This window comes from Cyclopterus lumpus, chromosome 7, assembly GCF_009769545.1.
Source record: "Cyclopterus lumpus isolate fCycLum1 chromosome 7, fCycLum1.pri, whole genome shotgun sequence".
In the NCBI taxonomy this organism is placed as follows: Eukaryota; Metazoa; Chordata; class Actinopteri; order Perciformes; family Cyclopteridae; genus Cyclopterus; species Cyclopterus lumpus.
Genome location: NC_046972.1, coordinates 26,227,922 through 26,243,080, shown reverse-complemented (window position 1 = coordinate 26,243,080; position 15,159 = coordinate 26,227,922). Strand labels below are relative to the sequence as shown.

The 15,159-nt window shown below is 46.7% G+C and overlaps 1 protein-coding gene across 1 annotated transcript in view; it reads left to right on the top strand.

The window, feature by feature from the left end:
- The window catches only part of LOC117733407 (potassium voltage-gated channel subfamily D member 3-like), a 104,002-nt gene extending 97,457 nt beyond the window's left edge, over positions 1 to 6,545 (top strand). The window contains exons 5-6 of the mRNA XM_034537038.1: positions 2,684 to 2,931; positions 6,392 to 6,545. Of these exons, the coding sequence (XP_034392929.1) occupies positions 2,684 to 2,931; positions 6,392 to 6,545 (402 nt within the window). The remainder of the gene's footprint in view (positions 1 to 2,683; positions 2,932 to 6,391) is intronic.
- The last annotated feature ends 8,614 nt before the right edge of the window (positions 6,546 to 15,159 follow it).

Here is a 15,159-nt window from a genome sequence, read left to right as displayed (position 1 = left end):
GTCAGGACTAGGGTTAGGGTCAGGACTAGGGTTAGGGTCAGGGGGTTAAGGTCAGGACTAGGGTTAGGGTCAGGGGGTTAGGGTCAGGACTAGGGTTAGGGTCAGGGGGTTAAGGTCAGGACTAGGGTTAGGGTCAGGACTAGGGTTAGGGTCAGGGGGTTAAGGTCAGGACTAGGGATAGGGTCAGGACTAGGGTTCGGGTCAGGGGGTTAGGGTCAGGACTAGGGTTAGGGTCAGGACTAGGGTTTGGGTCAGGGGGTTAGGGTCAGGACTAGGGTTAGGGTCAGAGGGTTAGGGTCAGGACTAGGGTTAGGGTCAGGACTAGGGTTCGGGTCAGGACTAGGGTTTGGGTCAAGACTAGGGTTAGGGTCAGGACTAGGGTTAGGTTCAGGGGGTTAGGGTCAGGACTAGGGTTCGGGTCAAGACTAGGGTTAGGGTCAGGACTAGGGTTAGGTTCAGGGGGTTAGGGTCAGGACTAGGGTTCGGGTCAGGACTAGGTTTAGGGTCAGGACTAGGGTTAGGGTCAGGGGGTTAGGGTCAGGGGGTTAAGGTCAGGACTAGGGTTAGGGTCAGGGGGTTAGGGTTCGGGTCAGGACTAGGGTTAGGGTCAGGGGGTTAGGGTTCCGGTCAGGACTAGGGTTCGGGTCAGGGCTAGGGTTAGGGTCAGGGGGTTAGGGTTAGGGTCAGGACTAGGGTTAGGGTCAGGACTAGGGTTCGGGTCAGGACTAGGTTTAAGGTCAGGACTAGGGTTAGGGTCAGGACTAGGGTTCGGATCAGGACTAGGGTTCGGGTCAGGACTAGGTTTAAGGTCAGGACTAGGGTTAGGGTCAGGACTAGGGTTCGGATCAGGACTAGGTTTAGGGTCAGGACTAGGGTTAGGGTCAGGGTTAGGGTCAGGGGGTTAGGGTTCGGGTCAGGACTAGGGTTATGTGACCAGATGAACAATAGATGTCATGTGACCAGATGAACAATAGATGTCATGTGACCAGATGAACAATAGATGTCATGTGTACAGATGAACAATAGATGTCATGCGACCAGATGAACAATAGATGTCATGTGACCAGATGAACAATAGATGTCATGTGACCAGATGAACACTAGATGTCATGTGACCAGATGAACAATAGATGTCATGTGACCAGATGAACACTAGATGTCATGTGACCAGATGAACAATAGATGTCATGTGACCAGATGAACACTATATGTCATGTGACCAGATGAACACTAGATGTCATGTGACCAGACGAACAATAGATGTCATGTGACCAGATGAACAATAGATGTCATGTGACCAGATGAACACTAGATGTCATGTGACCAGATGAACAATAGATGTCATGTGACCAGATGAACAATAGATGTCATGTGACCAGATGAACACTAGATGTCATGTGACCAGATGAACAATAGATGTCATGTGACCAGATGAACAATAGATGTCATGTGACCAGATGAACACTAGATGTCATGTGACCAGATGAACACTAGATGAACAATAGATGTCATGTGACCAGATGAACACTAGATGAACACTAGATGTCATGTGACCAGATGAATACTAGATGTCATGTGACCAGATGAACACTAGATGTCATGTGACCAGATGAACACTAGATGAACAATAGATGTCATGTGACCAGATGAACACTAGATGTCATGTGACCAGATGAACAATAGATGTCATGTGACCAGATGAACACTAGATGTCATGTGACCAGATGAACAATAGATGTCATGTGACCAGATGAACACTATATGTCATGTGACCAGATGAACACTAGATGTCATGTGACCAGACGAACAATAGATGTCATGTGACCAGATGAACAATAGATGTCATGTGACCAGATGAACACTAGATGTCATGTGACCAGATGAACAATAGATGTCATGTGACCAGATGAACAATAGATGTCATGTGACCAGATGAACACTAGATGTCATGTGACCAGATGAACAATAGATGTCATGTGACCAGATGAACAATAGATGTCATGTGACCAGATGAACACTAGATGTCATGTGACCAGATGAACACTAGATGAACAATAGATGTCATGTGACCAGATGAACACTAGATGAACACTAGATGTCATGTGACCAGATGAATACTAGATGTCATGTGACCAGATGAACACTAGATGTCATGTGACCAGATGAACAATAGATGTCATGTGACCAGATGAACACTAGATGTCATGTGACCAGATGAACACTAGATGTCATGTGACCAGATGAACAATAGATGTCATGTGACCAGATGAACACTAGATGTCATGTGACCAGATGAACACTAGATGAACAATAGATGTCATGTGACCAGATGAACACTAGATGAACAATAGATGTCATGTGACCAGATGAACAATAGATGCTGGCTCCTCATTGGTGGAACGAGCTCCCCATCAGGACAACAGTCTCTACAAACTAAAAACACATCTTTTTGACTATATCACACATCATGTGTTTGAGGACCGTTGGAAAAATGAGAATCTGACGATATTTACTTTTTACAGCTTCAGGCTGTGTTCATGTAGTCATGTGATCCATTGTTGACTAAACAAAAGAATGAACGCCTTATTCTCAGAGTTATTGACCCAAACAAATATGAAACCAGTGATATAAAGTCATTGAGCATATGGTCTCTGTCTCTCTCTCTCTCCATCCCCCTTTCTAGAACCATGAGTTTGTGGACGAGCAGTATTACCAGCAGAGCTACCTGGAGGCGGGGCTGCAGACTTACCCGTCTCGAAGCCCCTCCCTCTCCAGCCGAGATGGCGCAACAGGCACGTGCTGCACCCGCCGCAGCAAGAATCGCCACGCCCCCTTACAGAACGCAAGCGGCCCGCCACACATGGAGCCTTTGACGCACCAACGGGGGCTGCAGGAGCTCAGCACCATCCACATCCTGCCCCTCAGCACCAGGTGAGCTGCTTTCACAGGTACACCCCATCATCACTTCATGATTGACAGAATGAAGATCATTAAGTGCAACATCTTAACTTTAATGCATCATTTATGAGGCTTTTTAAAACTAAAAAGTATTCTATTGATGGATGCAACGTGTTGAGAGACCTGCATGCCAAGGTGGGAGTCCTGGTTTACACATTAAATGACCATAACTGAAGCCAGATAAAGACAGAGAACGTCATACGTATCATAACATCATAAATTATAGGTTCTCGAAATGGAATAATGTCTCATAAACATCAATAATACGCCAAGGCAGGACTTTGTGAGCTTTAAATTAAGTGGCTGCTCTGTACAAGGTTATTAAAAGTTGTGTGATACAATAATACTTCTGAGGAGTGGGAGACAAAAGAAACCAAATGTCAAGCCATTCCTCACCAGGCAATTATGTATGTAGAAAACTGATAAATATGGGAAAACAACTCACTCACCAGGCAATGTGAACAAATGATTAAGAAGAGAGAGATGTAGGCACACCAGGATTAAGAAGAGAGAGAAGTATGCACACCAGGATTAAGACAAGAGAAGTATGCACACCAGGATTAAGAAGAGAGAGAAGTATGCACACCAGGATTAAGACAAGAGAAGTATGCACACCAGGATTAAGAAGAGAGAGACGTATGCACACCAGGATTAAGAAGAGAGAGACGTAGGCACACCAGGATTAAGAAGAGAGAGACGTAGGCACACCAGGATTAAGACAAGAGAAGTATGCACACCAGGATTAAGACAAGAGAAGTATGCACACCAGGATTAAGAAGAGAGAGAAGTATGCACACCAGGATTAAGAAGAGAGAGAAGTATGCACACCAGGATTAAGACAAGAGAAGTATGCACACCAGGATTAAGACAAGAGAAGTATGCACACCAGGATTAAGACAAGAGAAGTATGCACACCAGGATTAAGAAGAGAGAGAAGTATGCACACCAGGATTAAGACAAGAGAAGTATGCACACCAGGATTAAGACAAGAGAAGTATGCACACCAGGATTAAGACAAGAGAAGTATGCACACCAGGATTAAGACAAGAGAAGTATGCACACCAGGATTAAGAAGAGAGAGAAGTATGCACACCAGGATTAAGACAAGAGAAGTATGCACACCAGGATTAAGACAAGAGAAGTATGCACACCAGGATTAAGACAAGAGAAGTATGCACACCAGGATTAAGAAGAGAGAGAAGTATGCACACCAGGATTAAGACAAGAGAAGTATGCACACCAGGATTAAGACAAGAGAAGTATGCACACCAGGATTAAGACAAGAGAAGTATGCACACCAGGATTAAGACAAGAGAAGTATGCACACCAGGATTAAGAAGAGAGAAAAGTATGCACACCAGGATTAAGACAAGAGAAGTATGCACACCAGGATTAAGAAGAGAGAGAAGTATGCACACCAGGATTAAGAAGAGAGAGAAGTATGCACACCAGGATTAAGACAAGAGAAGTATGCACACCAGGATTAAGAAGAGAGAGACGTATGCACACCAGGATTAAGAAGAGAGAGACGTATGCACACCAGGATTAAGAAGAGAGAGACGTATGCACACCAGGATTAAGACAAGAGAAGTATGCACACCAGGATTAAGACAAGAGAAGTATGCACACCAGGATTAAGAAGAGAGAGAAGTATGCACACCAGGATTAAGACAAGAGAAGTATGCACACCAGGATTAAGAAGAGAGAGAAGTATGCACACCAGGATTAAGACAAGAGAAGTATGCACACCAGGATTAAGACAAGAGAAGTATGCACACCAGGATTAAGAAGAGAGAGAAGTATGCACACCAGGATTAAGACAAGAGACGTATGCACACCAGGATTAAGAAGAGAGAGAAGTATGCACACCAGGATTAAGAAGAGAGAGAAGTATGCACACCAGGATTAAGACAAGAGAAGTATGCACACCAGGATTAAGAAGAGAGAGAAGTATGCACACCAGGATTAAGACAAGAGACGTATGCACACCAGGATTAAGAAGAGAGAGAAGTATGCACACCAGGATTAAGAAGAGAGAGACGTATGCACACCAGGATTAAGAAGAGAGAGAAGTATGCACACCAGGATTAAGAAGAGAGAGAAGTATGCACACCAGGATTAAGAAGAGAGAGAAGTATGCACACCAGGATTAAGAAGAGAGAGACGTATGCACACCAGGATTAAGAAGACAGAAGTATGCACACCAGGATTAAGAAGAGAGACGTATGCACACCAGGATTAAGAAGAGAGAGACGTATGCACACCAGGATTAAGACAAGAGACGTATGCACACCAGGATTAAGACAAGAGAAGTATGCACACCAGGATTAAGAAGAGAGAAACGTAGGCACACCAGGATTAAGAAGAGAGAGACGTATGCACACCAGGATTAAGACAAGAGACGTATGCACACCAGGATTAAGACAAGAGAAGTATGCACACCAGGATTAAGAAGAGAGAAACGTATGCACACCAGGATTAAGACAAGAGAAGTATGCACACCAGGATTAAGACAAGAGAAGTATGCACACCAGCATTAAGACAAGAGAGAAGTATGCGCACCAGGATTAAGAAGACAGAAGTATGCACACCAGGATTAAGAAGAGAGAAGTATGCACACCAGGATTAAGACAAGAGAGAATTATGCGCACCAGGATTAAGAAGACAGAAGTATGCACACCAGGATTAAGAAGAGAGAAGTATGCACACCAGGATTAAGACAAGACAGAAGTATGCACACCAGGATTAAGAAGAGAGAAGTATGCACACCAGGATTAAGACAAGAGAAGTATGCACACCAGGATTAAGACAAGAGAGAAGTATGCACACCAGGATTAAGACAAGAGAGAAGTATGCACACCAGGATTAAGACAAGAGAGAAGTATGCGCACCAGGATTAAGAAGAGAGAGAATTATGCGCAGCAGGATTAAGAAAAGAGAGAAGTATGAGCACCAGGATTAAGACGAGAGAGACGTTGTCATGTTAGCCACACCCACCTCATCATGCTCACGGTGACCACACCTCCAGAATAAATATCTGTAAAACTCAGGTGACCCAGTTTTCAACAGAATCTAACTAAACAACATTGTTGTCAGCTGGTACAACTACGTTGGTCATTAACCCAAATGATAAACAATGCACCTTTATGTGTGTCAGTCAGGCCAATGAAGAAGTCAGCCTTTTGTATAATAATAATAATTGAACATTAAAGTAATCCTCCAGAATAAAAACTGCAGCAGAACTATTGATCATAATCACTGCGTCAGGCCAATAGACACATGGGGTTCCTTCAGAAAGATGATCTTTTCTTTCCTCAAACAGAATTATTTGTGCACGTTAATGAGCCAAAACTATTCCCATGAACCCAAAGAGCTTAATGCTCTTTGAGTATTGAGGTGTGGCCATCAGATGACGTCTCTCTCCCTGCTGCAGCCGCTCCAGTCTGAACGAGCCGGCCTCCCTGAACTGCCGGATCACCACGGCCATCATCAGCATCCCCACGCCGCCGGAGACCACCCCCGAGGGCGACGCCCACCTGCCCACAGGCCCCGCCCACCAGAACGTTGTGAAGGTGTCCGCACTGTGAGGGTCCGGAATTCACCGGAAAGACACTTCTAAGACACTCATGGAGACAGACTGAGGGACAGAGGAGGAGGAGGAGGAGCAGGAGGAGAGGATGAGGAGTCCTGGTCTGGCCATGGTGGAGCCCGCCCTCTGCTGGTCATGTACTGTAATGACATGGACTCCCTGTACAGACAGAAGGTTTTTAGATACTGTGTGTGTGTGTGTGTGTGTGTGTGTGTGTGTGTGTGTGTGTGTGTGTGTGTGTGTGTGTGTATGTGTGTGCGTGTTTGTGTGTGTGTGTGAATATTGTTAATAGAATATTTTGTAATATTTGACCATCGTTTCGCAGAACCAGTGAAGCTGTCTTCTTCTCTCTTTCTCTCTCTCTCTCTTCCTCTCCCTCTCTCTCTCTCTCTCTCCCTCTCCCTCTCCCTCTCCCTCTCTCTCTCTCTCTCTCTCTCCCTCTCTCCCTCTCTCCCTCCCTCCCTCCCTCCCTCCCTCCCTCCCTCCCTCCCTCCCTCCCTCCCTCCTGTGTGAACAACAGTGTGCTTAGCCCCCCCTCATTGTTGAGTGTACTTCCATGTGTTTTGGAAACTTGGTGTTTGCACTTTTCGTCCTCTCTGTTTTTATTTCATCTTCTGGATTCCAGCAGGGAAAGTGTGTTTGACCTTTGTGACCTTTCTTTTTAAAGTGTGTTTGACCTTTGTGACCTATCTTTTTAAAGTGTGTTTGACCTTTGTGACCTATCTTTTTAAAGTGTGTTTGACCTTTGTGCCCTTTTTTTTTAAAGTGTGTTAGTGTGTTTGACCTTTGTGTCCTTCCTTTTTAAAGTGTGTTTGACCTTTGTGACCTTTCTTTTTAAAGTGTGTTTGACCTTTGTGACCTTTCTTTTTAAAGTGTGTTTGACCTTTGTGTCCTTCCTTTTTAAAGTGTGTTTGACCTTTGTGACCTTTCTTTTTAAAGTGTGTTTGACCTTTGTGACCTTTCTTTTTAAAGTGTGTTTGACCTTTGTGACCTTTCTTTTTAAAGTGTGTTTGACCTTTGTGACCTTCCTTTTTAAAGTGTGTTTGACCTTTGTGACCTTTCTTTTTAAAGTGTGTTTGACCTTTGTGTCCTTCCTTTTTAAAGTGTGTTTGACCTTTGTGACCTTTCTTTTTAAAGTGTGTTTGACCTTTGTGACCTTTCTTTTTAAAGTGTGTTTGACCTTTGTGACCTTCCTTTTTAAAGTGTGTTTGACCTTTGTGACCTTTCTTTTTAAAGTGTGTTTGACCTTTGTGTCCTTCCTTTTTAAAGTGTGTTTGACCTTTGTGACCTTTCTTTTTAAAGTGTGTTTGACCTTTGTGACCTTTCTTTTTAAAGTGTGTTTGACCTTTGTGTCCTTCCTTTTTAAAGTGTGTTTGACCTTTGTGATCTTTCTTTTTAAAGTGTGTTTGACCTTTGTGATCTTTCTTTTTAAAGTGTGTTTGACCTTTGTGACCTATCTTTTTAAAGTGTGTTAGTGTGTTTGACCTTTGTGACCTTTCTTTTTAAAGTGTGTTTGACCTTTGTGTCCTTCCTTTTTAAAGTGTGTTTGACCTTTGTGACCTTTCTTTTTAAAGTGTGTTTGACCTTTGTGACCTTTCTTTTTAAAGTGTGTTTGACCTTTGTGACCTTCCTTTTTAAAGTGTGTTTGACCTTTGTGACCTTTCTTTTTAAAGTGTGTTTGACCTTTGTGTCCTTCCTTTTTAAAGTGTGTTTGACCTTTGTGACCTTTCTTTTTAAAGTGTGTTTGACCTTTGTGACCTTTCTTTTTAAAGTGTGTTTGACCTTTGTGTCCTTCCTTTTTAAAGTGTGTTTGACCTTTGTGATCTTTCTTTTTAAAGTGTGTTTGACCTTTGTGATCTTTCTTTTTAAAGTGTGTTTGACCTTTGTGACCTATCTTTTTAAAGTGTGTTAGTGTGTTTGACCTTTGTGACCTTCCTTTTTAAAGTGTGTTTGACCTTTGTGTCCTTTCTTTTTAAAGTGTGTTTGACCTTTGTGACCTTTCTTTTTAAAGTGTGTTTGACCTTTGTGACCTTTCTTTTTAAAGTGTGTTTGACCTTTGTGACCTTCCTTTTTAAAGTGTGTTTGACCTTTGTGACCTTTCTTTTTAAAGTGTGTTTGACCTTTGTGACCTTTCTTTTTAAAGTGTGTTTGACCTTTGTGTCCTTCCTTTTTAAAGTGTGTTTGACCTTTGTGATCTTTCTTTTTAAAGTGTGTTTGACCTTTGTGACCTTTCTTTTTAAAGTGTGTTTGACCTTTGTGATCTTTCTTTTTAAAGTGTGTTTGACCTTTGTGACCTTCCTTTTTAAAGTGTGTTAGTGTGTTTGACCTTTGTGTCCTTTCTTTTTAAAGTGTGTTTGACCTTTGTGTCCTTCCTTTTTAAAGTGTGTTTGACCTTTGTGACCTTCCTTTTTAAAGTGTGTTTGACCTTTGTGTCCTTTCTTTTTAAAGTGTGTTTGACCTTTGTGTCCTTCCTTTTTAAAGTGTGTTTGACCTTTGTGTCCTTTCTTTTTAAAGTGTGTTTGACCTTTGTGTCCTTCCTTTTTAAAGTGTGTTTGACCTTTGTGTCCTTTCTTTTTAAAGTGTGTTTGACCTTTGTGACCTTTCTTTTTAAAGTGTGTTTGACCTTTGTGACCTTTCTTTTTAAAGTGTGTTTGACCTTTGTGTCCTTCCTTTTTAAAGTGTGTTTGACCTTTGTGACCTTTCTTTTTAAAGTGTGTTTGACCTTTGTGACCTTTCTTTTTAAAGTGTGTTTGACCTTTGTGACCTTTCCTTTTTAAAGTGTGTTCCCCATCTTGAAAGTCACAGCAGCGACACGCCGCTTGTCCTGCAGATGAAGATGAAGATGAAGAGCAATACTGGAATGGGACTCATATTGCGTCATGTGGACTGATTGATGAAAAGCTGTTTTACACACACAACTAAAATCATCATATCAGCCAATATTGGTGGATAAAAATAGGATATTTGGGATCATATCAGTACATCACAAGAGGCTTGGGTTCCCTCTGACCCCACCAAAGAAAACAGCCTACTGGTTCTACTGGTTCTACTGGTTCTACTGGTTCTACTGGTCCTTGAGTCCTGTGCACATCACAGCTGCTGATAGAGACCCAGTGGTACTTTAGTCCAAAAAGTGGAGTTGAAGACATACTTCATATTCTCATTTATGGAGTAAAATCTACAACAAAAGTATGCCGAAGGCCGAAGTGGGGTTCTTTACTGTCTCCAGGTTGCTTTGTGTCCGCTGCTCTTTCAACTGTTTATTATTAATATTATGTGCACCGCCCAGTGTCAAAGCATTTTTTGTATTCAATTTTTTGTATTATTTTTACAAACAGAAACCAGAGGTCTGTGATTGTGTTATGTGCTCTCCTTTTTGCTCATGGGCTCGGTCAGTTGCCCTCCTGTTGGATACTATTTATGACCTTTGTCTTGTCTGACTGTGAAACGCCTGATAAAAACATCTATGTCTGCCACAATGCAGCATCTCTTCTTCTTCTTCACGCTTCTCAGGTAAAGGTGTGGAACATCTTGTATCAGAACCCAATGCAACACACACAATTCCAGGATCTTTGACTTTTATTTAAAACTTCTGGGAACAGACCGAATCAGGATCAGAAGGCTGGCAGGTAGAACCGAGGAAGGGTTGGTAACAGGAGATCAGTGACCAGGACAGTGAGGAGGGAGTGACCAGTAGAGTGAGGAGGCAGGGAGTGAGTGACCAGGGGAGTGAGGATGGAGGGAGTGACCAGTAGAGTGAGGAGGGAGGGAGTGACCAGTAGAGTGAGAAGGGAGGGAGTGACTATTAGAGTGAGGAGGGAGTGAGTGACCAGTAGAGTGAGGCAGGAGAGACTATTAGAGTGAGGCGGGAGTGACCAGTAGAGTGAGGAGGGGTGACCAATAGAGTAAGGAGGGAGGGAGTGACCCGGAGAGTGAGGCAGGAGAGACTATTAGAGTGAGGCGGGAGTGACCAGTAGAGTGAGGAGGGGTGACCAATAGAGTAAGGAGGGAGGGAGTGACCAGGAGAGTGAGTGACCAGTAGAGTGATGAGGGAGGGACTATTAGATTGAGGAGGGAGTGACCAGTAGAGTGAGGAGAGAGTGTCTGACCAGTAGAGTGAGGAGGGAGGGAGTGACCAGTAGAGTGAGGAGGGAGGGAGTGACCAGGAAAGTGAGGAGGGAGAGAGTGAGTGACCAGGGGAGTGAGGAGGGAGGGATTGACCAGTAGAGTGAGGAGGGAGGGAGTGAGGAGGGAGAGAGTGAGTGACCAGGGGAGTGAGGAGGGAGGGAGTGACCACGAGAGTGAGGAGGGAGGGACTGACCAGGAGTGTGAGAAGGGAGAGAGTGAGTGACCAGGGGAGTGAGGAGGGAGGGACTGACCAGGAGAGTGAGGAGGGAGAGAGTGAGTGACCAGGGGAGTGAGGAGGGAGGGAGTGACCAGGAGAGTGAGGAGTGAGGGACTGACCAGTAGAGTGAGGAGGGAGGGAATGACCAGTAGAATGAGGAGGGAGTGACCAGGGGAGTGAGGAGGGAGAGACTGACCAGTAGAGTGAGGAGGGAGGGAGTGACCAGTAGAATGAGGAGGGAGTGACCAGGGGAGTGAGGAGGGAGAGAATGACCAGTAGAGTGAGGAAGGAGGGAGTGACCAGGAGAGTGAGGCATAGGGAGTGACCACTGGAGTGATGAGGGAGTGAGTGACCAGTAGAATCAGGCGGGAGAGACTATTAGAGTGAGGAGGGAGTGACCAGTAGAGTGAGGAGGGAGTGACCAGTAGAGGGAGGAGGGAGGGAGTGACCAGTAGAATCAGGCAGGAGAGACTATTACAGTGAGGCGGGAGTTACCAGTAGAGTGAGGAGGGGGTGACCAGTAGAGGGAGGAGGGAGGGAGTGACCAGGTGAGTGAGATGGGAGTGACCAGTAGAGTGAGGAGGGAGGGAGTGACCAGTAGAGTGAGGAGGGAGGGAGTGAGTGACCAGGGGAGTGAGGAGAGAGGGAGTGAGTGACCAGGGGAGTGAGGAGAGAGGGAGTGACCAGGAGAGTGGGGAGGGAGGGAGTGACCAGTAGAGTGAGGAGGGAATGACCAGGGGAGTGAGGAGGGAGGGACTGACCAGTAGAGTGAGGAGGGAGGGAATGACCAGTAGAGTGAGGAGGGAGGGAGTGACCAGTAGAGTGAGGAGGGAGGGAGTGACCAGTAGAGTGAGGAGGGAGGGAGTGAGTGACCAGTAGAGTGAGGAGGGAGGGAATGACCAGTAGAGTGAGGAGGGAGGGAGTGACCAGTAGAGTGAGGAGGGAGGGAGTGAGTGACCAGGGGAGTGAGGAGAGAGGGAGTGACCAGGAGAGTGGGGAGGGAGGGAGTGACCAGTAGAGTGAGGAGGGAATGACCAGGGGAGTGAGGAGGGAGGGACTGACCAGTAGAGTGAGGAGGGAGTGAGTGACCAGTAGAGTGAGGAGGGAGGGAATGACCAGTAGAGTGAGGAGGAAGGGAGTGACCAGTAGAGTGAGGAGGGAGGGAGTGCGTGACCAGGGGAGTGAGGAGAGAGGGAGTGACCAGGATAGTGGGGAGGGAGGGAGTGAGTGACCAGGGGAGTGAGGAGAGAGGGAGTGAGTGACCAGGGGAGTGAGGAGAGAGGGATTGACCAGGAGAGTGGGGAGGGAGGGAGTGACCAGTAGAGTGAGGAGGGAATGACCAGGGGAGTGAGGAGGGAGGGACTGACCAGTAGAGTGAGGAGGGAATGACCAGGGGAGTGAGGAGGGAGGGACTGACCAGTAGAGTGAGGAGGGAGGGAGTGACCAGTAGAGTGAGGAGGGAGGGAGTGACCAGTAGAGTGAGGAGGGAGGGAGTGAGTGACCAGTAGAGTGAGGAGGGAGGGAATGACCAGTAGAGTGAGGAGGAAGGGAGTGACCAGTAGAGTGAGGAGGGAATGACCAGGGGAGTGAGGAGGGAGGGACTGACCAGTAGAGTGAGGAGGGAATGACCAGGGGAGTGAGGAGGGAGTGAGTGACCAGTAGAGTGAGGAGGGAGGGAATGACCAGTAGAGTGAGGAGGGAGGGAGTGACCAGTAGAGTGAGGAGGGAGGGAGTGAGTGACCAGTAGAGTGAGGAGGGAGGGAATGACCAGTAGAGTGAGGAGGAAGGGAGTGACCAGTAGAGTGAGGAGGGAATGACCAGGGGAGTGAGGAGGGAGGGACTGACCAGTAGAGTGAGCAGGGAGGGAGTGAGTGACCAGGGGAGTGAGGAGAGAGGGAGTGACCAGGAGAGTGGGGAGGGAGCGAGTGACCAGTAGAGTGAGGAGGGAATGACCAGGGGAGTGAGGAGGGAGGGACTGACCAGGAGAGTGAGGAGTGAGGGAATGACGAGGAGAGTGAGGAGTGAGGGAGTGACCAGTAGAGTGAGGAGGGAGGGAGTGAGTGACCAGGGGAGTGAGGAGAGAGGGAGTGACCAGGAGAGTGGGGAGGGAGCGAGTGACCAGTAGAGTGAGGAGGGAATGACCAGGGGAGTGAGGAGGGAGGGACTGACCAGGAGAGTGAGGAGTGAGGGAATGACCAGGAAAGTGGGGAGGGAGGGAGTGACCAGTAGAGTGAGGAGGGAGTGACCAGTAGAATGAGGAGGGAGGGAGTGACCAGTAGAGTGAGGAGGGAGGGAGTGTGTGACATGGGGAGTGAGGAGAGAGGGAGTGACCAGGAGAGTGAGGAGGGAGGGAGTGACCAGTAGAGTGAGGACGGAGGGAGTGAGTGACCAGGGGAGTGAGGAGGGAGTGACCAGGAGAGTGAGGAGGGAGAGAGTGAGTGACCAGGGGAGTGAGGAGGGAGAGAGTGACCACAAGGGTGAGGAGGGAGGGACTGACCAGGAGTGTGAGGAGGGAGGGACTGACCAGGAGAGTGAGGAGGGAGGGAGTGATGAGTAGAGTGAGTAGGGAGTGACCAGGGGAGTGAGGAGGGAGGGAGTGACCACAAGGGTGAGGAGGGAGGGACTGACCAGGAGTGTGAGGAGGGAGGGACTGACCAGGAGAGTGAGGAGGGAGGGAGTGATGAGTAGAGTGAGTAGGGAGTGACCAGGGGAGTGAGGAGGGAGGGAGTGACCACAAGGGTGAGGAGGGAGGGACTGACCAGGAGTGTGAGGAGGGAGGGAGTGACCAGGAGAGTGAGGAGGGAGGGAGGGAGTGACCAGTAGAGTGAGGAGTGAGTGGAGCTGAACTGTGACAGTGGCCCTGTGGCCCTCAGACCCTCAAGCCCTCAGACCCTCAAACCCTCAGATTCTCAGACCCTCAGACCCTCAGGCCCTCAAGCCCTCAGACCCTCAGATCCTCATACCCTCAGACCCTCAGACCCTCAGACCCTCAGGCCCTCAACCCCTCAGACCCTCAGTTCCTCCCTTTCAGGGGACACCTCGGGACGGAGGAGAGGATCTTGCCGAGTTCGGAGCGGAACTGTCTGGTGACCAGAGTGTAGATGAGCGGGTCCACGGCGGCCGGCACGCAGGTCAGAACCACGGCTGACGTCTCCAGCTCGAACAGCAGCTGCAGGGAGGAGAACACAAGAAATGTTCTGGTTCATCTGCTCATTATTGAATCTAAAACGGTGAAGAATATCAGATCTCTATATTGCTCGTTCTGTCAGAACCAACAGTTCTTTAATAGAACTATGAAGCATTATGGCACAACGAATGCACACCAGGATTAAGACGAGAGAATTATGCGCACCAGGATTAAGAAAAGAGAGAAGTGTGCGCACCAGGATTAAGACGAGAGAAGTATGCACACCAGGATTAAGAAGAGAGAGACGTAGGCACACCAGGATTAAGACAAGAGAAGTATGCACACCAGGATTAAGACAAGAGAAGTATGCACACCAGGATTAAGAAGAGAGAGAAGTATGCACACCAGGATTAAGACAAGAGAAGTATGCACACCAGGATTAAGACAAGAGAAGTATGCACACCAGGATTAAGAAGAGAGAGACGTATGCACACCAGGATTAAGACAAGAGAAGTATGCACACCAGGATTAAGAAGAGAGAGACGTATGCACACCAGGATTAAGACAAGAGAAGTATGCACACCAGGATTAAGAAGAGAGAGACGTAGGCACACCAGGATTAAGACAAGAGAAGTATGCACACCAGGATTAAGACAAGAGAAGTATGCGTACCAGGATTAAGAACAGAGAGAATTATGCGCACCAGGATTAAGAAGAGAGAGACGTAGGCACACCAGGATTAAGACAACAGAAGTATGCGTACCAGGATTAAGAACAGAGAGAATTATGCGCACCAGGATTAAGAAGAGAGAGACGTATGCACTTATTGCAGGGCATTGTTCATGTCTAGTGATACAAAACCACACTCACTGTGTCCGTTTCCCACCTTTGTGACCTTTCTTTTTAAAGTGTGTTTGACCTTTGTGACCTTCCTTTTTAAAGTGTGTTTGACCTTTGTGACCTTTCTTTTTAAAGTGTGTTTGACCTTTGTGTCCTTCCTTTTTAAAGTGTGTTTGACCTTTGTGACCTTTCTTTTTAAAGTGTGTTTGACCTTTGTGACCTTTCTTTTTAAAGTGTGTTTGACCTTTGTGTCCTTCCTTTTTAAAGTGTGTTTGACCTTTGTGATCTTTCTTTTTAAAG